Raw genomic sequence first — 16,535 nt, 5'->3', positions numbered from 1 at the left:
AATACCTCTAGCATTTCTTTGAGGGCAAAAGGGGTAAAATTGCTGGAGAATATGAGCTGGGAGTCAAATTGAAGACTGTAAAATGAGAGTAAAAAAGAGATCTTTAAGTTAAAAACGTACCAGGGAGAAGGAAAGACAAAGGTGAATAATAAAGTACCACCAGGTATATTTTCATTGTGATGTAAAAAGCACCTCCATCAGATATTGGTTCGCCATTTGTCAACTGTAACTCATTTTTTCCCAAAAATATGCACTCAGTACCAAATTCAAAAGCTAATTGATTCATTACTATAATCCACACATGTATTGACTAATCAAAATTAGAATACTTAATGCCAGTTATAAGAGTTAAACAGGATACCTAAGAAATGTCACGTTAGGTATAACCTAGAGAGTATTCTATCCCATTCTATCCTTCATTGTCCCTATCTCTGCCCTTATGTCCTTTTTTTATTCATATATATTTATGAACTTGACCTCCCCACCCCCAGGTAGGACATGAGTGAAGGAGACTGAGAAGAGGCTGTGTTCTATGCCTTTTTATATTTCTAGTGCCTGCCCTACTTCATTTATATTTGTGGAATCCCTGACAGTGGCGTGAAGCATTCTGTTGAAGAAAAGGGCAGCTGTTTTCTTGATTTCCACCTAAAAAATCAAAAGTGTATCTCAGGATCCAAGTTTTCCTCAATAACCCATGATAAATATCACCCATGACTTTTTTATATTGCCAATGTTTTAATCAACTGATCAATAAGTATGCATTTATAATCTACTTAGTATGTTTGTAGCCAGGTGCTTTGGGAGGGTAAAAAGAAAATAAAATACACACTTCTTTTGCCTTCAGGGTTGAGAAGACAAGGCAAATAGATAATTAGAAAACAAATGGAGAGTGGGCACTAAATTCCATGGAACATATACTTCAGAAAAGGGGAAATGGAAGCAGGCTGGAACACAAAGGAAGTTTGCAAAGTAAAGCCAACGTTGAAGGCAATTAAAGCCAAGGGCGTGGTTTACACCATGTTTGGTAGAGACCAGAGGGCCCAAGATGGTTTCTGAGGAGCGGGTCTGTAAGATGAATCCTATGCTAATGAGTCCTGTCCTAGACTCATACATAGATTAGATTCATATATGGACTCATATATGGATTAGAGTTGGGGAGAGGCTGCGTAAGGAAGACCACGTCAGAGACCGTTGGCTTTAGCCTGAGTTGGAAGGATGAGTGTCTCTCTGGGGCTGTAGACCCGGAGCAGCTTTTGAGAGGAGAACAGACAGGACTCAGTGACTGACGGGAAACAGGAGATTAAAAAATGTGGATGAGATGGTCCAAAATGACCCCAGGGGTTTGAGCACAGATAAAATAAATAACAATAGCTTATGTTTTTGAGCATTTGCTTTGTGCCAGGCAGTGTTTTGTGTAGATGTTCCTGAGTTTTATGATGTGGTTATTGATGTACGTACTAATGCTTCTCCCATTTTATAAGTGAGGAAACTGAAATTCAAAGAAGAAATGTAACTTGTCCAAAGTCACAGCTGAGTGGAAATTTTAATCCCAGCAGCCTAGATCCACAGCCTGTGCTCTTAACTTCTGAATTCTTCTCTGTCTCACATCCTAAAGAAATGGGAGTGATGATGATAAACTTGGGATGAGGAGCTAATTTGGGTTTGGGGCAGCAGTATTTCCAAGTAGACATCTCCAGGTAAGATTTCGAGATGAAAGACTTCCGCTTGGACAAGCTGGAAATCTAAATTTCACAGTAAGGACTGCAGAGAAGTGAGAAGTTCTTAGGAGAGAAAAATACAGCAGAGATCTCACAGACTGCAGTCTTCCCAGAGGAGTCACTTCTCGGAGGGGCTGACTTTTTAGAGCATGCGTATTGGTAGTTCATGTTAAATGACCCTACACAGTGCTCTATCACACATCCCTATTATGGCAAAACATTTGAGCACCCACCCTTGGTATTTGTAACTTGTTCTCCATCGTTTTCACTTGGTAATAGAGCTGATGAAAAGTTCCTACTGGGGGAAGAGGCAGCTCTATCATATTCTAGTTTGCTTCTTATACCATCAGCATGAACTTCTGTCTGCAGTTCTTTGGCAGAAGATTCTGGAAAGCCATTTCTCCATTTTGTTGAGTTAACATTATCCTGTGTCCTCCAGGCTCATGTAAAACGCATCCTGTTTCCATGCACTGTGCACAAAAGGAGGACGCTGCTGTCGGAACCTGCACTGTGGGTCCCTCGTCCCACTGCATTTATATAGGTGGCGCCAGACATCTGATTTAGGAGCTAAGTTATGGCACTGGTTTAATTAAACGTATTTTTATTTACAAATTGTCACCTAAGCATTTTCTTTCCATCCCCAGTAGTTTCTTTAACCGTTCTCCACCTCAGCCAGAGAATTCCTCTGCCCTTTGGAGAAGACTGACTTTGTCATAACTTTCTCAGGAGTCAGGAGGTGCTTCCTCAATATTCATTTTCCAGCATGTGCTGAGTGGATGAGTTTGAGATCACTGTGTCTGTACCCCAGATGGTGTGCACACTTCTGTCCCAAACCCACTCAGCCATTCCCTTTCTGTATTTGAATTCCTGAAGATTTAGTCTCCTCATGCAATTTCCTTACTCCTTTTTTTTTTCACTATTTTAGTTTCTTTTTTTCCTTTTAATTACCTTAGCGTCAACCTTCTGTTTTTTCTTATGCTTCTTGGGATCTGACAGGGAGAATTTTACAGTATTTCTAGAATAAGCCACTATCTGTGTTCTCTGTATGTTTCCAGAATTTCCTTTCTGTATATATTTTATCAAAGCAATTCATATTTTTTCAAGCTCCACTCATTGTGGAATGAGGACCTCCCTTGTATTTGTCAAAAGTAAAAGTAGCGGGTAGGGGAGTAGGTCAAGAGGTAGAGCGCATGCTTAGCATGCACAAGGTCCTGGGTTCGATCCCCAGGACCTCCATTAAAAATGAATAAATAAAAGTAAAAGTAGTATCTGAGTCAGAATATATACCCAATAAACATTTGCTTAGTGAGAAATTTAATTTGTAGATTAGAGTCAAATAGTAATGTCAGAAATATTTATGAATCCTTGTCAAGTGAGTAGAAAATGTTAATTAGTATATCTTATTTATTTTTATTTAGGTTATTGCTTTTAACTTATTTTTAATTCTTATATTTTCATGTTAAATCACTTTATTGTTTTCTTTAACCTTGAATTAAAAGTTTTCTTCTGCTTGATTAGATAATAATTTTACAAACAGGCTGGCCACGTGACATTTGGAAATACATTCTCATTTAGGCCATGAGAAATAAACTTTTGCATTGAAAAAATGGTGAGGGTGAATACTGAAATATCAGATAACAGTTGGGAACCACAATTGGATTATTTGAGATAAGACAATACTAACAGCCAAGTACTCGGTCCAGAAAGTTTGTGATATACTCATCTTTCCCATTGATATAAATAACTAAGTAGATGTTAAAATAACTTGTAACTGCTCATCACCATGCTGATGGACCCATTCATTATAAAAGTAAATAGAAAAAAAAGAAAGAATTTGTAGGTAACTGTGGACCAACTTCCTTCCTAGCCTAGCAAGAAGAGTTTCTACTTTCAGATTTGTAAACAAAATATATGGTTCTGGTTTTAGTTTAAACTTGAAATCAAGTAGAAAAATGTCTTTCTGTCTATTTCTTATTAAAATAAATGAAGCCAAATGGATAGTGCCAGAAGATGGCTCAGAATTAGGCGTATTTTAGAGTCATTTCATCAGAACTATTTGGATGATTAACTAATTGGCTGCTTGATTCATCAACATTCAGGTTGATAGAGAAGCAAAATTATTTTTTGTCCTTTTCCATGCAGCATTTATATTTTCACATGACAAATGTACTTAGGATCTTATCAATATAATTTTTTTAAGTTGACTTTGAGAAGCAGCTATACAAAAACACCTACCTCTGTTTCTAAAAGTAATGAATAGTAAATATATATTTTTCCCTTCTCATGCTGACAGTTCACAAGATTACACCTAATTATAGGGCTTGACAAAGAGCTTTATGATTTGGAAGAGAAGGAAATAGCTAAATGAAAAGAACAGAATGGCTCTTGGTGTGGGGAGAGTTTAAAAATGACAGTCAGGGGTGAAGGGCTCTCATGAATCTGGTGATGGGGTTGTGACTGGTAAAACTTACTGCTTATTCTCTGCACAAAAGAACAAATTCAGATTGGGCCACTGTAAAATGTAGTGCTGCTTTTGTTGACATCGTGGGCTCCTTGTTGGAAAAGGACAATGTAAATAAACACATAGGCAGTGAAATGCAACAAAAAGCTATTGGCTTTGAAAGTCTCTACCCCTGTTACACTGGAGAACTTCTATTTGGTGATCATGAATAGAAGTCTGATAGGTTCAGGGACGAACAAGAGGCAGCAGATCGTCAAGTTGTGTGTTATTGCTATACTGGGAAACACAATGGCCATACTGGAAATTCACTTGGCTAATTTTCTCTCATCACCCAACTGGGAGTCCATCATGGAACAGACTTGGACAAGACCACTTTGCTGAAAGCAAACATAAGTCTCACCCACGTCATTGGGGAAGTTGTCAAACATGAGCTAATGGTCACTCACTAGAAGTAGAGCAAATCCAGTACTTTTCCGTCTTTATGAATGGATCTGAAAATACAAATGATGGCAAAATGATGTATATGTTCTGTGTGGATAAGACTCCTTTGCCAAATGTTAAATTACTGAGTTCAAAAGAGGCCAAGCAGGTGAGTGCAAGGTTTGAAGAAAATATAATTCTTAACACAATGTCAGAGCTTGGAGTGGATGTAAATAAAAAGCATATTGGTTTTGGGAAGGGGGTGGGAAGGGGGAGGTGGAGGTTTAAGAGGTACAAACTATCAGGTATGAAATAAGCTACAAGGATGTATTGTACAACATGGGCAATATAGCCAATATTTTGTAATAACTGAAAATGGAGTATAACCTTTAAAAACTGTGAATCACTATATTGTATGCCTGTAACATATAATATTGTACATCAACTATACTTCAATTTAAAAAATATATTATAAAATAAATACATAAATTTTTTTTAAAAAAGAAAAAGATTGAATTCAAATAAAATAAATATAAACCAAAATTTTAAAAATTATTGGTTTAATGGGTGACAGTATTGGCTCTCATCTTCAAATAAAGAGAGAAATTCCTGACCTGCTCAAGAAGGAAATGCCCTTCTGAGTTTCAATACCTTTGTCTTAGTCACCACTTGGAGAGCTAGCTTCTTTGAACATGTTTAAAACACTGGCTTTGTTGACATTTTTGCCACACTTCTCTTTATACCTAATATCAAATAGCCCTCACTTGTCACTGTGAATTAAAATTTTAGCAGAATTTGTAGAAGACTGTTTAACAACACTTAAGAAAGCAGGTGGAATGCACCAGTTCGAGCATAAAAACAGGGCAGACAGGGCCCTCCTCATGCTTTCTGTGTGAGAGCCCCTGTTTTAAAGCATGGTCTGTGGGAAAATCCCAAGTTCAGGCCTGCAAATGAGAATCCAGAGCTATCTGACGTTGCTAACTAGCCTAGAATGTGCCCCTAGCCCTACTCACCACTGAAATGTGAAAACCTACTCTCCAAATGCCATTGTCTTGCACTCAGTGACTTACCGGTGAATGCGGAAAGAAACCCAGAGGCAGCACCTTCCGGTAGGATCAGACCAAATGGCGGATAGTGTTGTGATGGAAAACTTTAGGAAAAGAGTGCTCATTTATAATAACGTTATTCAAAAGTGGGGGCATCACATTTTGGAGATCTTTGTAAAGAAGATGCATCCTGGTTGTTTTAAATTATCAAATATAAATAGAGGACCAACACCGAGCGTGCCTTAAAAGCATATGCAGTCAAAGAACTTGAAATGTTTATTAATCCCTTTGAAGAGCTGCTGCAATAAAATCACGTGGACACTTCCCAGTTGGCTCGAGAATGGGATTGCTCAAAGGTTTCAGGCTGAAAAGCCTCACACAGCTCTCCAGGCAAGAAGTTTGGCAGTGGTGCTGAAAAACTACAAAGACATATTCCCCGATATTTATCATATGATTTGTATTCCGCAGTCATTTCCAGTTTCAATGGCAACAGTGGAAAGGAACGGATGAAGTCAGGTTACAGAAATAGAATGCTTGAGAAAGGGCTTGAATATCTAATGCACATTTCTACGGAAGGCCCAATGCCAGGAGTATGAAACTACAGGCCTGCTGTCAACTTTTTCTAATTAAAGCTCACCAGGACAAACAAATTCCCTTTGGCAAAAGACCCTCAGAAAAAGAAAACCTCCGTTTTGAAGGACAGCCATATTCCTTCTGGTAAAAAAGAAACAGGATTTTCTGCTCAAGCCCCCATTATCTCTGGCTTTGTTTGTAAATTATGGATAAGCGATTAATCTATCTATAGTAAAGCATAATAATAGAGCCAAAGTAGCAAAGTAAAATGAACTGAGTACATTTCCTACCATTAAGGGGTTGTTGCGTGTCCATTTAATTTTTAATGTTTGTAGGAACAGGAGTACCCTGTGGGAAAGGAATTCAAGGGATTTGGCCAAGGGCGCAGGGGGAGAGGGGAGCGGGAGGGAAACTTGCTCGATTTTCACTTGACCATATTTCTTAATTATAAAGAAAAATACAGCATGTGGCCTATATTGATAAGTAGCATTCTTTTGTTATGTTTGTTTTTCTGTGTTTTCATTCTTGCTTTATCTTAAAATATAGCTTAAAGCTAGAAATCAAAGTCTTAATATTAAACAGGTCATGCCATTATCCTGTAAGTGTTAAAGTGATCATATTTTATTTTGTTACTTAAAAGTTGCCCAAAAGGATGCAGCATGGCTTAGTATTTGGGTGGAGTTTACCATTCTGCCTTTATTCTCCGCGGCCGTACAACAGTCTAAACACTGCTTGGGGCCCTGTGCGACGGCACCGAGTGAGATAAAAAATCACATCTGTTCCTGCTACCGACGCAAACTACTTAAATTTCTCCCAGTACTTCCTGGAGTTCTTGGTATATAGCCAAGGAATCAGTGAATATTTGTTGGATAAATGAAATCACTTACTTATAAAAAGTCTGGCATTCACAAGATAGGATTTGCAGCCGTGAAAGTATAACTCTGAAAGGCAATTCTTAGGTGACCATTATGGAAACTGCCTAATTATTATTTGCTTCAGCTCCATGATGTTTAGTGATGAATAATCTTATTTTAAAACAGTGTTTGTCAGATCTCCCTTATTGCATGATTAAAAGCCAAAAATGAGAACCGGAAAGTTCCTAAGTCTATACTTACTCCCCATTTGCCACATTTCACAGTCCTTTCCTAGAGAGGTGTTTCTGAATTTAGAACTCTGTGGAGAGGAATACTGACATTAGCGAAGGCAGAAAAAAGTAGTAATTTATACGGAAAAAACAGTTATTTACCATGGGAGCTATAAGCACATTGGTTTTAACAAGTCACACTTCTATACTTAGTAACTCAAGCATTAGGAAATCAGCTGCTCTCAAGTGTGTTTTAAAAGGGTTTGTATCATGGAGTTTTTTAATATTCTCTTGCCCAAGTTACTACTTATTATAAATTTTTACAAGTCTCAAAACAGATCTGCTTAAATCTGATAAGCATTTGAAGAAGTTGCATTCTCCTGAGTTTATTTATAAAGAAAATAATAATAAAAATAAAGCAATGCAAACATGAATATTTTAAAATATAGATGCCATTGTTTTTTGAAAAATAAATCCTAATCTAGAATTGTTTTCTATTTTAATAAGTCAAATAAATGGTAGGGGGAAAACAGCAGGAAAAACTAAGAAAGAATCATGGGAATACTTTTTCAGAGAATTCTTTGAATTCTCACTCAAGAGAAGTGGGTTCATTAAAATAATGAAGCTAAGATTAATATTTAATAATAAATAAGATGAAATGTATGTATTTTCTGTGGCAGAAGCTTTTCAAGTTATATCAATTTGGAAGTCATTATTTCACTTGATCACTAAAAAATTCTTTTGAATTGTTCTTCAACTCATGCTACAAACCCAAGAGCTAACACAGCCTTTCGTGTTTATCATATCTTTAATATGGTTTTATCTTTCCTTAATACTATACACCCATGTAGTTCCAGCAGAAAGAATTTCAAAGTCAGAAATCATTGTCTTTTGTTTCACACTCAAGACTGGAGTAAATTCCATGACTCTTAACGAATCGGCTTTTCCAGTGAGCACATCTGGAGGGCAACAGGAACTGGACGGTAGTGGTGGTGGGAGATGGAGGTTTGAGGTTGGGAAGTGTTGTGAATAGAAGGAACAACACTGGTGAAAGTCAAAGGTAAAATGCAAGAGTTGAGTCACCACAGGTCTTGTAGGCCGTAAGTTAGTGTATGAACTTTATCTTGAGGGCAGTGATGAGCACTGAAGGGTTTCAACTGGGGCCAAGGGATACAGAGTCGGGGGTGATCAGATTTACACTTTAATAACATCATTCTGGCCACTGTTTAAAAATGTACTGAAGGAACAAGTCTGTATGCCAGGTTAGAAGTGCAGGCAGCAAGAAATGGAAGAGAAATGAACACATTTTAAAGATAATTAAGAGGTAGTGCAGATATGGGTTAGGTTCCAAGTTGTCGTAAAGGTGAGGGAGAGAGACGAGTTGAGAGTGTCACCCAGCTTCCTGAGTCTGCATGACGATAGCGTTTATTAACTTAGGGAACACGGGAGAGATCAGCTTTTAGAGGCAGTGTGGTGAATTCAGTATGTAATATAGTGAGTTTGTTGACCCTGTGAGTTATAAAAGTTGAGCAATCCAGGTGGATTTTGGGATAGTTACGGAATAAAGATTTATAGAATTTATGGATGATCTGCATATAAATAGTAGTTGAAGCAATGGAAAAGAAAGATGTTACCTAGGGAGGGAAGGTAGGATGAAAACATAGGAGGATCAAAGTTAGAAATTAAGGAACACCAATGTTTAAGAAATGGCCTAAAAGTCAGAAAGAGGGTCAGCAGGAAAGAACAGGAGGGTTGTGTTACAGAAGGAAAGTGGTTTTCAAAAATGTGGCAGTGTTTATGCCAAAGACTGATGAGAGATCAAGATTCAGATAAAAACTAGCCAGTAGATTTAACCGCATGGTAGTAATTTGTGACTTTGGGCAAGAGCTGTTTGGTAGCAGGGTGGGTACAGGTACTTGAGTGGAGCAGGGAGGGTGTGAGACGTGGGAATATAGTTTTTATTGTTTTTCTAAGAAAAGTTGTATGATGAATGGGGAGAAGCCACTGGGTATTACTAGAAAAATACAAGAGTTCAGGGAATTATTTATTTCCTTGGGTGGGAAAGGTTTCAGCATATTTAAATGCTGATGTGAAGTGTCTGATAGAAAGTAGGTTAAAGTGATCAAAAAAAAGAATAATAGCTAATAATAACAGCTAACACTCACTGAATGCTTAAAATATACGAGGCGTTCTTCCAAGTTCTTCACATATATTAACTCCTCTTATGTTCACTGTGGTTCCTCATTTTGCAGATAAGGAAAAAGAAACCTGGAGAGTTAGAAGGACTAACTGATGGGATAACTTTCCTTAAGAGTTGGAAAAGGGTAGAATCCAAAGCCCAGGTTGTCCAGAATAGGGACAACTTCCACTCTACAGGACCAGATGTGGAAAGGATGGGGTGGAGGCAGGTGAATTTATAGGTTTGAAGGCCAGAGATCGAGAGAATTCCCTTAATAGCTTCTATTTTGTCAGTCAACCAGGAGAGAAGGGCATTTGCAGAACATGAGATGAGGTGGGTAGGCTGGTAGGTTGGAAGTGCAGAGAAGGGTTCAAACAGACCCTGTACAGAGTAAGAGAGAACACTGTCTAGGGAGCATAAATGATTGCAAGCAGCCCTGAGACCCCGCTGCAGTTACAGGGCGAGTGCTGGCAGTGTCATTCATCTGTGGGGTTGTGTGGTTCCTCCACACTCAGCTCCAGGCCAGAGGGGAGGTAGTGCTGGTAAGACCACCCAAGAAATATCCAGAAGTTCTGGACTTTGGAGGCAAACCAAACAGGTCAGGGTATGGGGAACGGCAGGGGAAGAGGTGAGGGCACTTACTTGCACCTTCTGTAGAAGCAGAGTATAATTATACTTCATTAATCAGGTGCACAGGGGATGGATGATATCTGAAGATTAAAAAATAGATATTGGTGAAGGGTATATGGGAACTCTTTCTGCTTAGTTTTTCTATAAACCTAAAATTGCTAAAAAAAAACATAATAAAGCCTATTAATTTAAAAAATAGACCTTGGAATAGAAGAGATAGACTGTCTGAGTATGCGTTACTATATGACTGCATATGACTTACAATATGACTTACCTTGCTTGTTTACACTGGCTCAGCAGGTAAAGCAAAAGAAAGGAGGTTGGAACTATTGTCTTTCATATGCTCATTATCCTGTACTTACTGAATATTGATTCCATTCATTGGTACTCAGTTATGTGTAGCCTTAAACTTTGACAGTTTTCTGAAAGTTTGAATAAAGCCACTACTTTGGTTTGTTGCAAACCAAACTTTTATCTGTGAGAAGAATAATTTACTAACGAACCAATAGGTGGCAGTATAACATGGTGTTGTTGAAATTTTAAATAATTGCTAATTAGTAAAATAACTGATTGAAGCACCAGGTACTGTGTGTGGTGCTGTGCTAGGTAACTAAAACCCTGAGACAAAATCCCTTTCTTCCAGAAGGTTAGTCAGGCAGTAAAGATTCAAGGGGGAGTCCAAAACTTCTCTCTCAGCAGTCCACTGGAGACCAGTATGTAGGGCAGCAGAAGTCTCTCAGAGTGGAAAGAAGGTGGAGGGGGAAGGAGGACAAAGTGGAGGGGGGGGGGGCGGAGGGTGGAGAGGAGAGGAAAGAGAAAGAGAAAAAAATTCTGAAGGAGCCAAAATTATAATAGTACCCTTTCAACACTCAAAATTTACCTCAAAACTCACCCCTGGAACTCTCAGAACCCAGATTAGACTGGCAAGCCCTCAGGTCACTCATCTGATGTGGTGTTAACACAATGCATGCTGTAACAGCTTATGGCCATGAGATACCTGGGGAAACACTGTTCATCTTTGAATCCTCTAGAACCAGTGCCTAAGCCAGTGTCTGACTCAGAATAGAAACAAAATAAACATTAATGGATGAACGAATGTATGAATGTGTGTATGAATGTATGTATGAATGAATGAATGAAAGGTATTTGGCCATTTATCATGCTGTTTACTCTAACCTTTCCATCTGCCCTTGGGAGGAAAAGTCCTGTCAACTTCTTTTCTAAGGAAAAATTAAGCTTCTCACTTTGTATCTCATAAGCCATCTGGGAAAAATTAATTATTTCCTTTTAATGGCAGTTAAAATAAAAATCTTTAGGATGAGGAGAATGTGAAACAAGCAAGCAGGAGGCAGCAGTGGTGACTGGAATGGTTTGGACCTGAGAGAGAGGATGCCTATTAGGCTTCAGCTATGTGCCAGACATAAATGGTAGGCTTTGCATGTATTCTTGTCTGATCCTTACAACAGTATTATGAACTAATTACTGTTGTTAAGCCCGTTTTATAGGTGAGAAAAATGAGGATCAGAGATGTTAATTTGCCCAGAGACATTAACTGGTGCAACCTGATCTCTCTTCTTTCCTTCTTTCCTCCCGTTTTTCCTTTCTTCTTTCCAATCTTCCTTCTTTATTTAACTAGCACACACTTATCACCTGCTGAGTCCTTGAGGGGCTCAACAGCTTGTCTAAGGTGACAGTCAGAAAGAGGTAAAGACGGACTCAGATCTAGGCCTGCAGAACTTGAGAATCCATGTCCTTTATTAAACTGCATTTTTCCATTCTGGAGCTCTGCAGACTTCGGGAACCTCATTTCACTTTCTTGCTCTCCCTTGAATTAGCATCACATGATGGCAAGCCAGTAGCTGGACTTCTGAATAGAAAGGGACTCAGGTGTTTTGCTACCAACCTCTGAGTTGAGGTTATTTCTCCAGTCTGGAGTTTGCTGATTCTCCCCTACCGGTGCTTCCTGAAACTCATGGCCCATACAGTAAGCACCAGGGACCTGGGAAGCCATCCTTGTGCTCTGAGCTTCCAACAGCAGCCTCAGCTGTTTGTTAATGTGCTGAGAGCCTCTTATATCAGATTAGCACCCAATCAGAAGACAAACAGGAGGTGAGTAACTTCATGGGAGAACACTGGGTATGCATGCTAGCCTACCGCAGCCATCCAGAAACAGCCAGACGTGATGGCGTCAAAGGCCTAAAATGCTGTATGTCACTTAGAATCGTATTCTCATTTTAACAGTACTGTTTTTGATGCACAGTAGATAAGCCTGAGAGCAAATACACAGAAATGCTAACAGAAGGAATATGGATAATGGCGTTTGGACAATGAGATGATGAGTAATATTTTTCTTTTATTTGCCAGAATTTTGACAATGTGGTTTTAGTACCTTTAAAAAGAAAATATTAAAATTATCTTTTTAAAGCATTTGTTTTCTCTTTAATGAAACAGCATTCTAGAAATAGCTAGAGAGGACACATGGGCAGATAAACAACATAGGCCAGATCCCCAAATTCTGAACTCATCTTCTTAACAGATTTTTTTCTCCAGTGGATTGGAGAGGATCAACAAGTACATAGCAAGGGCTAAATGTACTCACTAGGTCACAAGATACGGGGTGATAAAGGAAAATGGGTCCCAGGAATGGCCTAGGAGGTGGGAATAAAGCAGCCATCAGAAGTCTCCTCTGCTCCACAACAGCAGAGGTAACCCCTCCAGCCCCAGCCAGCAGATCAGCGGGCTCCCGCTTCCACGTTTCCCCTTGGCTCCTCTAGCTGCCATCATAGTAGTTGGCCTCTAGGGGCGCTCTGCTCCACTTTGCAATATTGCTCTTGCCCTTCGAGTAGACGATCTCAAAAATCCTCCTCTTCCCCCCAATCTTCTATCAGAAATAAAGGCAGAATTACTTTTTAAAATTAAAAAAGAATATTTAAAGTTGAAGGGAAAACAAATGCAAAGTCATGGAGATAAATTATATGAGAACAGATTCTTTTATCTTTATGTAACTCAAATCTAGTCACAGATCTGCTTTCTGGGAACCCAGATTATAAATTTCTTTTCTAAGCCTAGACTGCTGTGGATGATGAATGAGTCCCTCAGAACCTGAAACCTGAGGTACTTGTTCTGCCACTGCCAAGTCGGAGGAGGATCTCAGCCTTCACTCATCTTCCCTCTAGGTAGTGAGCTGCCCCACTGGGTTCAGGCAGCTTTCAAATGCCCTGTCTTTGCCATACTTTCTGGTCTCTTGGTCTCCTGGGAGAGGAAGGTGCTTTTCTCTTAGGCCCAGAATTCAGCCTCTGGATTTAGGCCATCCTATGCCTACCTTAGATACAAAGATGACTTTATTTCCCTTTTCTGTAAGTCTGTAAACCCACAGATCTGCTTGTCTTGTCCCATTGTACGAAACATTTTGTTAAGTTCAAGGTTCAGTTTCTCTTACTTTTTTACAACTGTACTTTCCAGAGCATCTTAATTCCAGTCATTCTAATCTACTGTCCTGAAAATTATACACCTACTTGTCCATCCATGTATCCCCCGTTTGTTCAGTACAATCACCATACTTCTTTCTGTCTTTGGCTAATATCATCTCCTATTCTCACAAGTGGACAAAAGATCACAAACAGTGGACAGCATTTGGGGAGGATTACCTCATGTCTGCTCCCCTGTCCAGCAAGCAGAAGACTGTATCCTAACCATCCTCCAAAGCTCCCATCCCCAACCTGTACCACCTTACCTGGACTTTCCCTTCATTCCTGTCCTTCATCTGAGAGATGTCTCTGAAAACACATCTGTGGAGCAGAGATCATTGACTCAGTCTGAACCCAGTGAATGTTCAAGCCAGCCTGGCCTCACCCACTACCCTGTCTGCCTCAGGTAGTCTCTGGGCCCCCTCTTCAGGGAGAGATCTTGCAGAATTCTACCCATTACAGTTTTACAACATCAAAATCCCTTAACCATATAGTAACAACAACACACATACAATAAGAGGAGGGTTGATCACTCACACATGCCTTTACGGGAAAACGGGCAGCTCTCTCCGTGGTAAGAAAAATACAGGTCTCTACCCCACCATAAAAAAAAAGAAAAAAAAATCCCAGGATGCCCCAGAATGCAGTTTCTTTTCTTCATGACGTTTGTAAAGCACGTCAGCTGCTCCTTGTTGCTGTGCAGATCACCCAACATCGGGTCACTGAGACAGACGGCAGCTTTGGCTCGCCAGCTGATAGGATTAGGAGCTGGTGCTTTGTCAGCCCTGCCGAAGTCCGAGAAAGCCCCCAGCACACGCAGGTGAGCTGTGAGAAAGAGCGGATGCAGGGGACTGGCCGTGAGGTATCTTGGGTGCATGGTTTCAGACGTTTTCTCTTTGGCTGTGTGTTTGTATTGTCTTTTCTGTGAAGTTTGCAATCTAGGGGGTTCCTATCAATTAAAAACCTGTTCTTTATGACGTATCTGGTTTCAGGGACTGACAACATATGCCTCACAGGATTTTTGTGAGGCTCAAATAAGATTATACATGTGAAAGAGCTCTGAAAATCTCAAGCTGTGTGCAAACAGAAGGTAGGAATCATTTAACTACAGATTTCACATAAAGAAACAAATAATTTATCCCAGATCTGGGGACATAATTACATAAGTACATCCCTTTTCTCCCAGTCTACAATACCCTATCTCCCCTGTTCTTCTTAGGTCTGGGCAGGGATGTTATTTATAATCTTGAAGGATTCCAGCCCTCTGAAGTAGTTGATATTTTCTAAAAAAAAAAAAAAAAAAACCAGCATTACTTTCATTTCTGAAGGAAAAGCCACAAAATTGCAAAACCAGACAATAAATCAGTGTTGAAGTAGAAATGAAAATGATTCATGAGAATATTTTAAAGCAGATTAAAGAGGACTATATAATATGCTGTATTAGATTATATTTCTTTGGTGGCAGAATCCAAGCATTTTAAGACATTTCTCTTACTGACATGAGAAACATTTGAGTGAAATTAAAGGCAACATAGATATTAGCATTCGTAAAACTTGCCATTTAGAACAGTGTAAAAACAGGCTTGGGTTCCAAAAGTACAGAACTAAGAGGCGTTTGAACACTAAATCATCAGCCTTTCCCTCAGCAGGGTTGCTATGGTGACAGCGGGGCTACAGCGGGCCTCACTGCCTGCACTTCGCAGTAAAGGCTTTCACTGAGCACATGTTGGATTTTGTAAGGCACACAGCACATCATCAAATACAAAGACATATTGGAGGCAGCTTTATCTGAGTTATTTTGTAAAGAGAAGTTATGTGTGTCTTCTTTATCCTGTACTGATGGCCCCTTAGGGGTTACAGAATTCACTCATTCATGCATTCATTCATTTGATTGTTATATATCGAGTGCCTACTGTGTCAGGACCTGTACTAGGCACTGCCTACATCCCTGGTAAAGACAGACAAATAAGTAGGGAATTCTGATACAAGATAGTAACAGTTCTCCTGGGTTGAATTAAATACAGGTGTCCTGGAAGTATGTAAGAACTGATCTTGAGGGATCAGGGAGGTTTCCTGGAAGAAGCTGTTTCTAAAATGAAACCCAGTGTATCTTTTGGAGTTGAGGAGGATGGGTGGGTGGGGTACAAGAAATGCTCTAGACAAAGAGACTCAAGTGTGCAACAGTCCCGCGGAAAAAGAGAACATGATACCTCCTGAGAACTGCCAGTTTCGCAGTTTGAAGGTATCCATTTGTAAGGGGAAGGGGAGTGGCAGGGGCGCTGGGTAGCGAGTAGGTGGGGATAGTGAGGGAGCGGGTATCTAGAAGAAAGATAAAGCCAGATCATGAAAGGCCTTTGGGCCACATTAAGGAGTTTGAATATTACTTGGAGAATAACCAGGAAGTCATTAATGAGTGCAGATGAAGAAGCATGGATAGATTCAGCCTTTCAGAAAGGCCTTGTGGAAAAATTGCAAAACTGGCAAGAAAGGAATAAGAGGCAAGACTGCAGGCAAGACAGCTTTAGTTAGACCACTATTGCAATAATCCAGGATGTTTGTGGTTTAGATTCTAAATGAAGATAATGGAGTCAGTGGACTGAAGTAGTCAGATTCAAGACATTATTTCTAGGGTAGTGTGATCATTTGTGGTTTCTGCTGTGTGAGGGCCACGTGAGGGAGAAGTCAGGAATGACTCTGAGGTTCTGACTTGGACAGCTCAGTGGCGGGTGTTTCTGCTGTTAGATCCCCAGATTTAAGTCTCAGTTCTCCAGAGGAAACTCAGAAGCACCATAACAGTTTGACCCTAGCTGTTTGCTCCTGTCTCACTGTTTTTGTCCTCAGGCTCATAATTTTGGAAATAATAGATTGTAGGAATCATCCTGGAACATCAGTTTCCTGAAGCCCAGATCTAAGATAGCTCTGGATATAAAAGTATGAATTAATCGCCTTTTCCTAAA

At 39.6% G+C, this 16,535-nt stretch overlaps 2 protein-coding genes across 3 annotated transcripts in view; one reads left to right on the top strand and one right to left on the bottom strand.

The window, feature by feature from the left end:
• The window catches only part of LOC105069665 (uncharacterized), a 56,946-nt gene extending 42,491 nt beyond the window's left edge, over window positions 1-14,455 (bottom strand). Inside the window, exon 1 of the mRNA XM_074352580.1 lies at window positions 14,256-14,455. Coding sequence (XP_074208681.1) covers window positions 14,256-14,455 — 200 coding nt within the window. The remainder of the gene's footprint in view (window positions 1-14,255) is intronic.
• SYBU (syntabulin) overlaps window positions 1-16,535 on the top strand; it is a 104,106-nt gene that overhangs the window by 19,535 nt on the left and 68,036 nt on the right. The window lies entirely within an intron of this gene.

Source organism: Camelus bactrianus, chromosome 25 (assembly GCF_048773025.1).
Source record: "Camelus bactrianus isolate YW-2024 breed Bactrian camel chromosome 25, ASM4877302v1, whole genome shotgun sequence".
Classification (NCBI taxonomy): domain Eukaryota; kingdom Metazoa; phylum Chordata; class Mammalia; order Artiodactyla; family Camelidae; genus Camelus; species Camelus bactrianus.
Note: the sequence above shows the minus strand (reverse complement) of the source record. Positions and strands in the feature narration are given on the sequence as shown.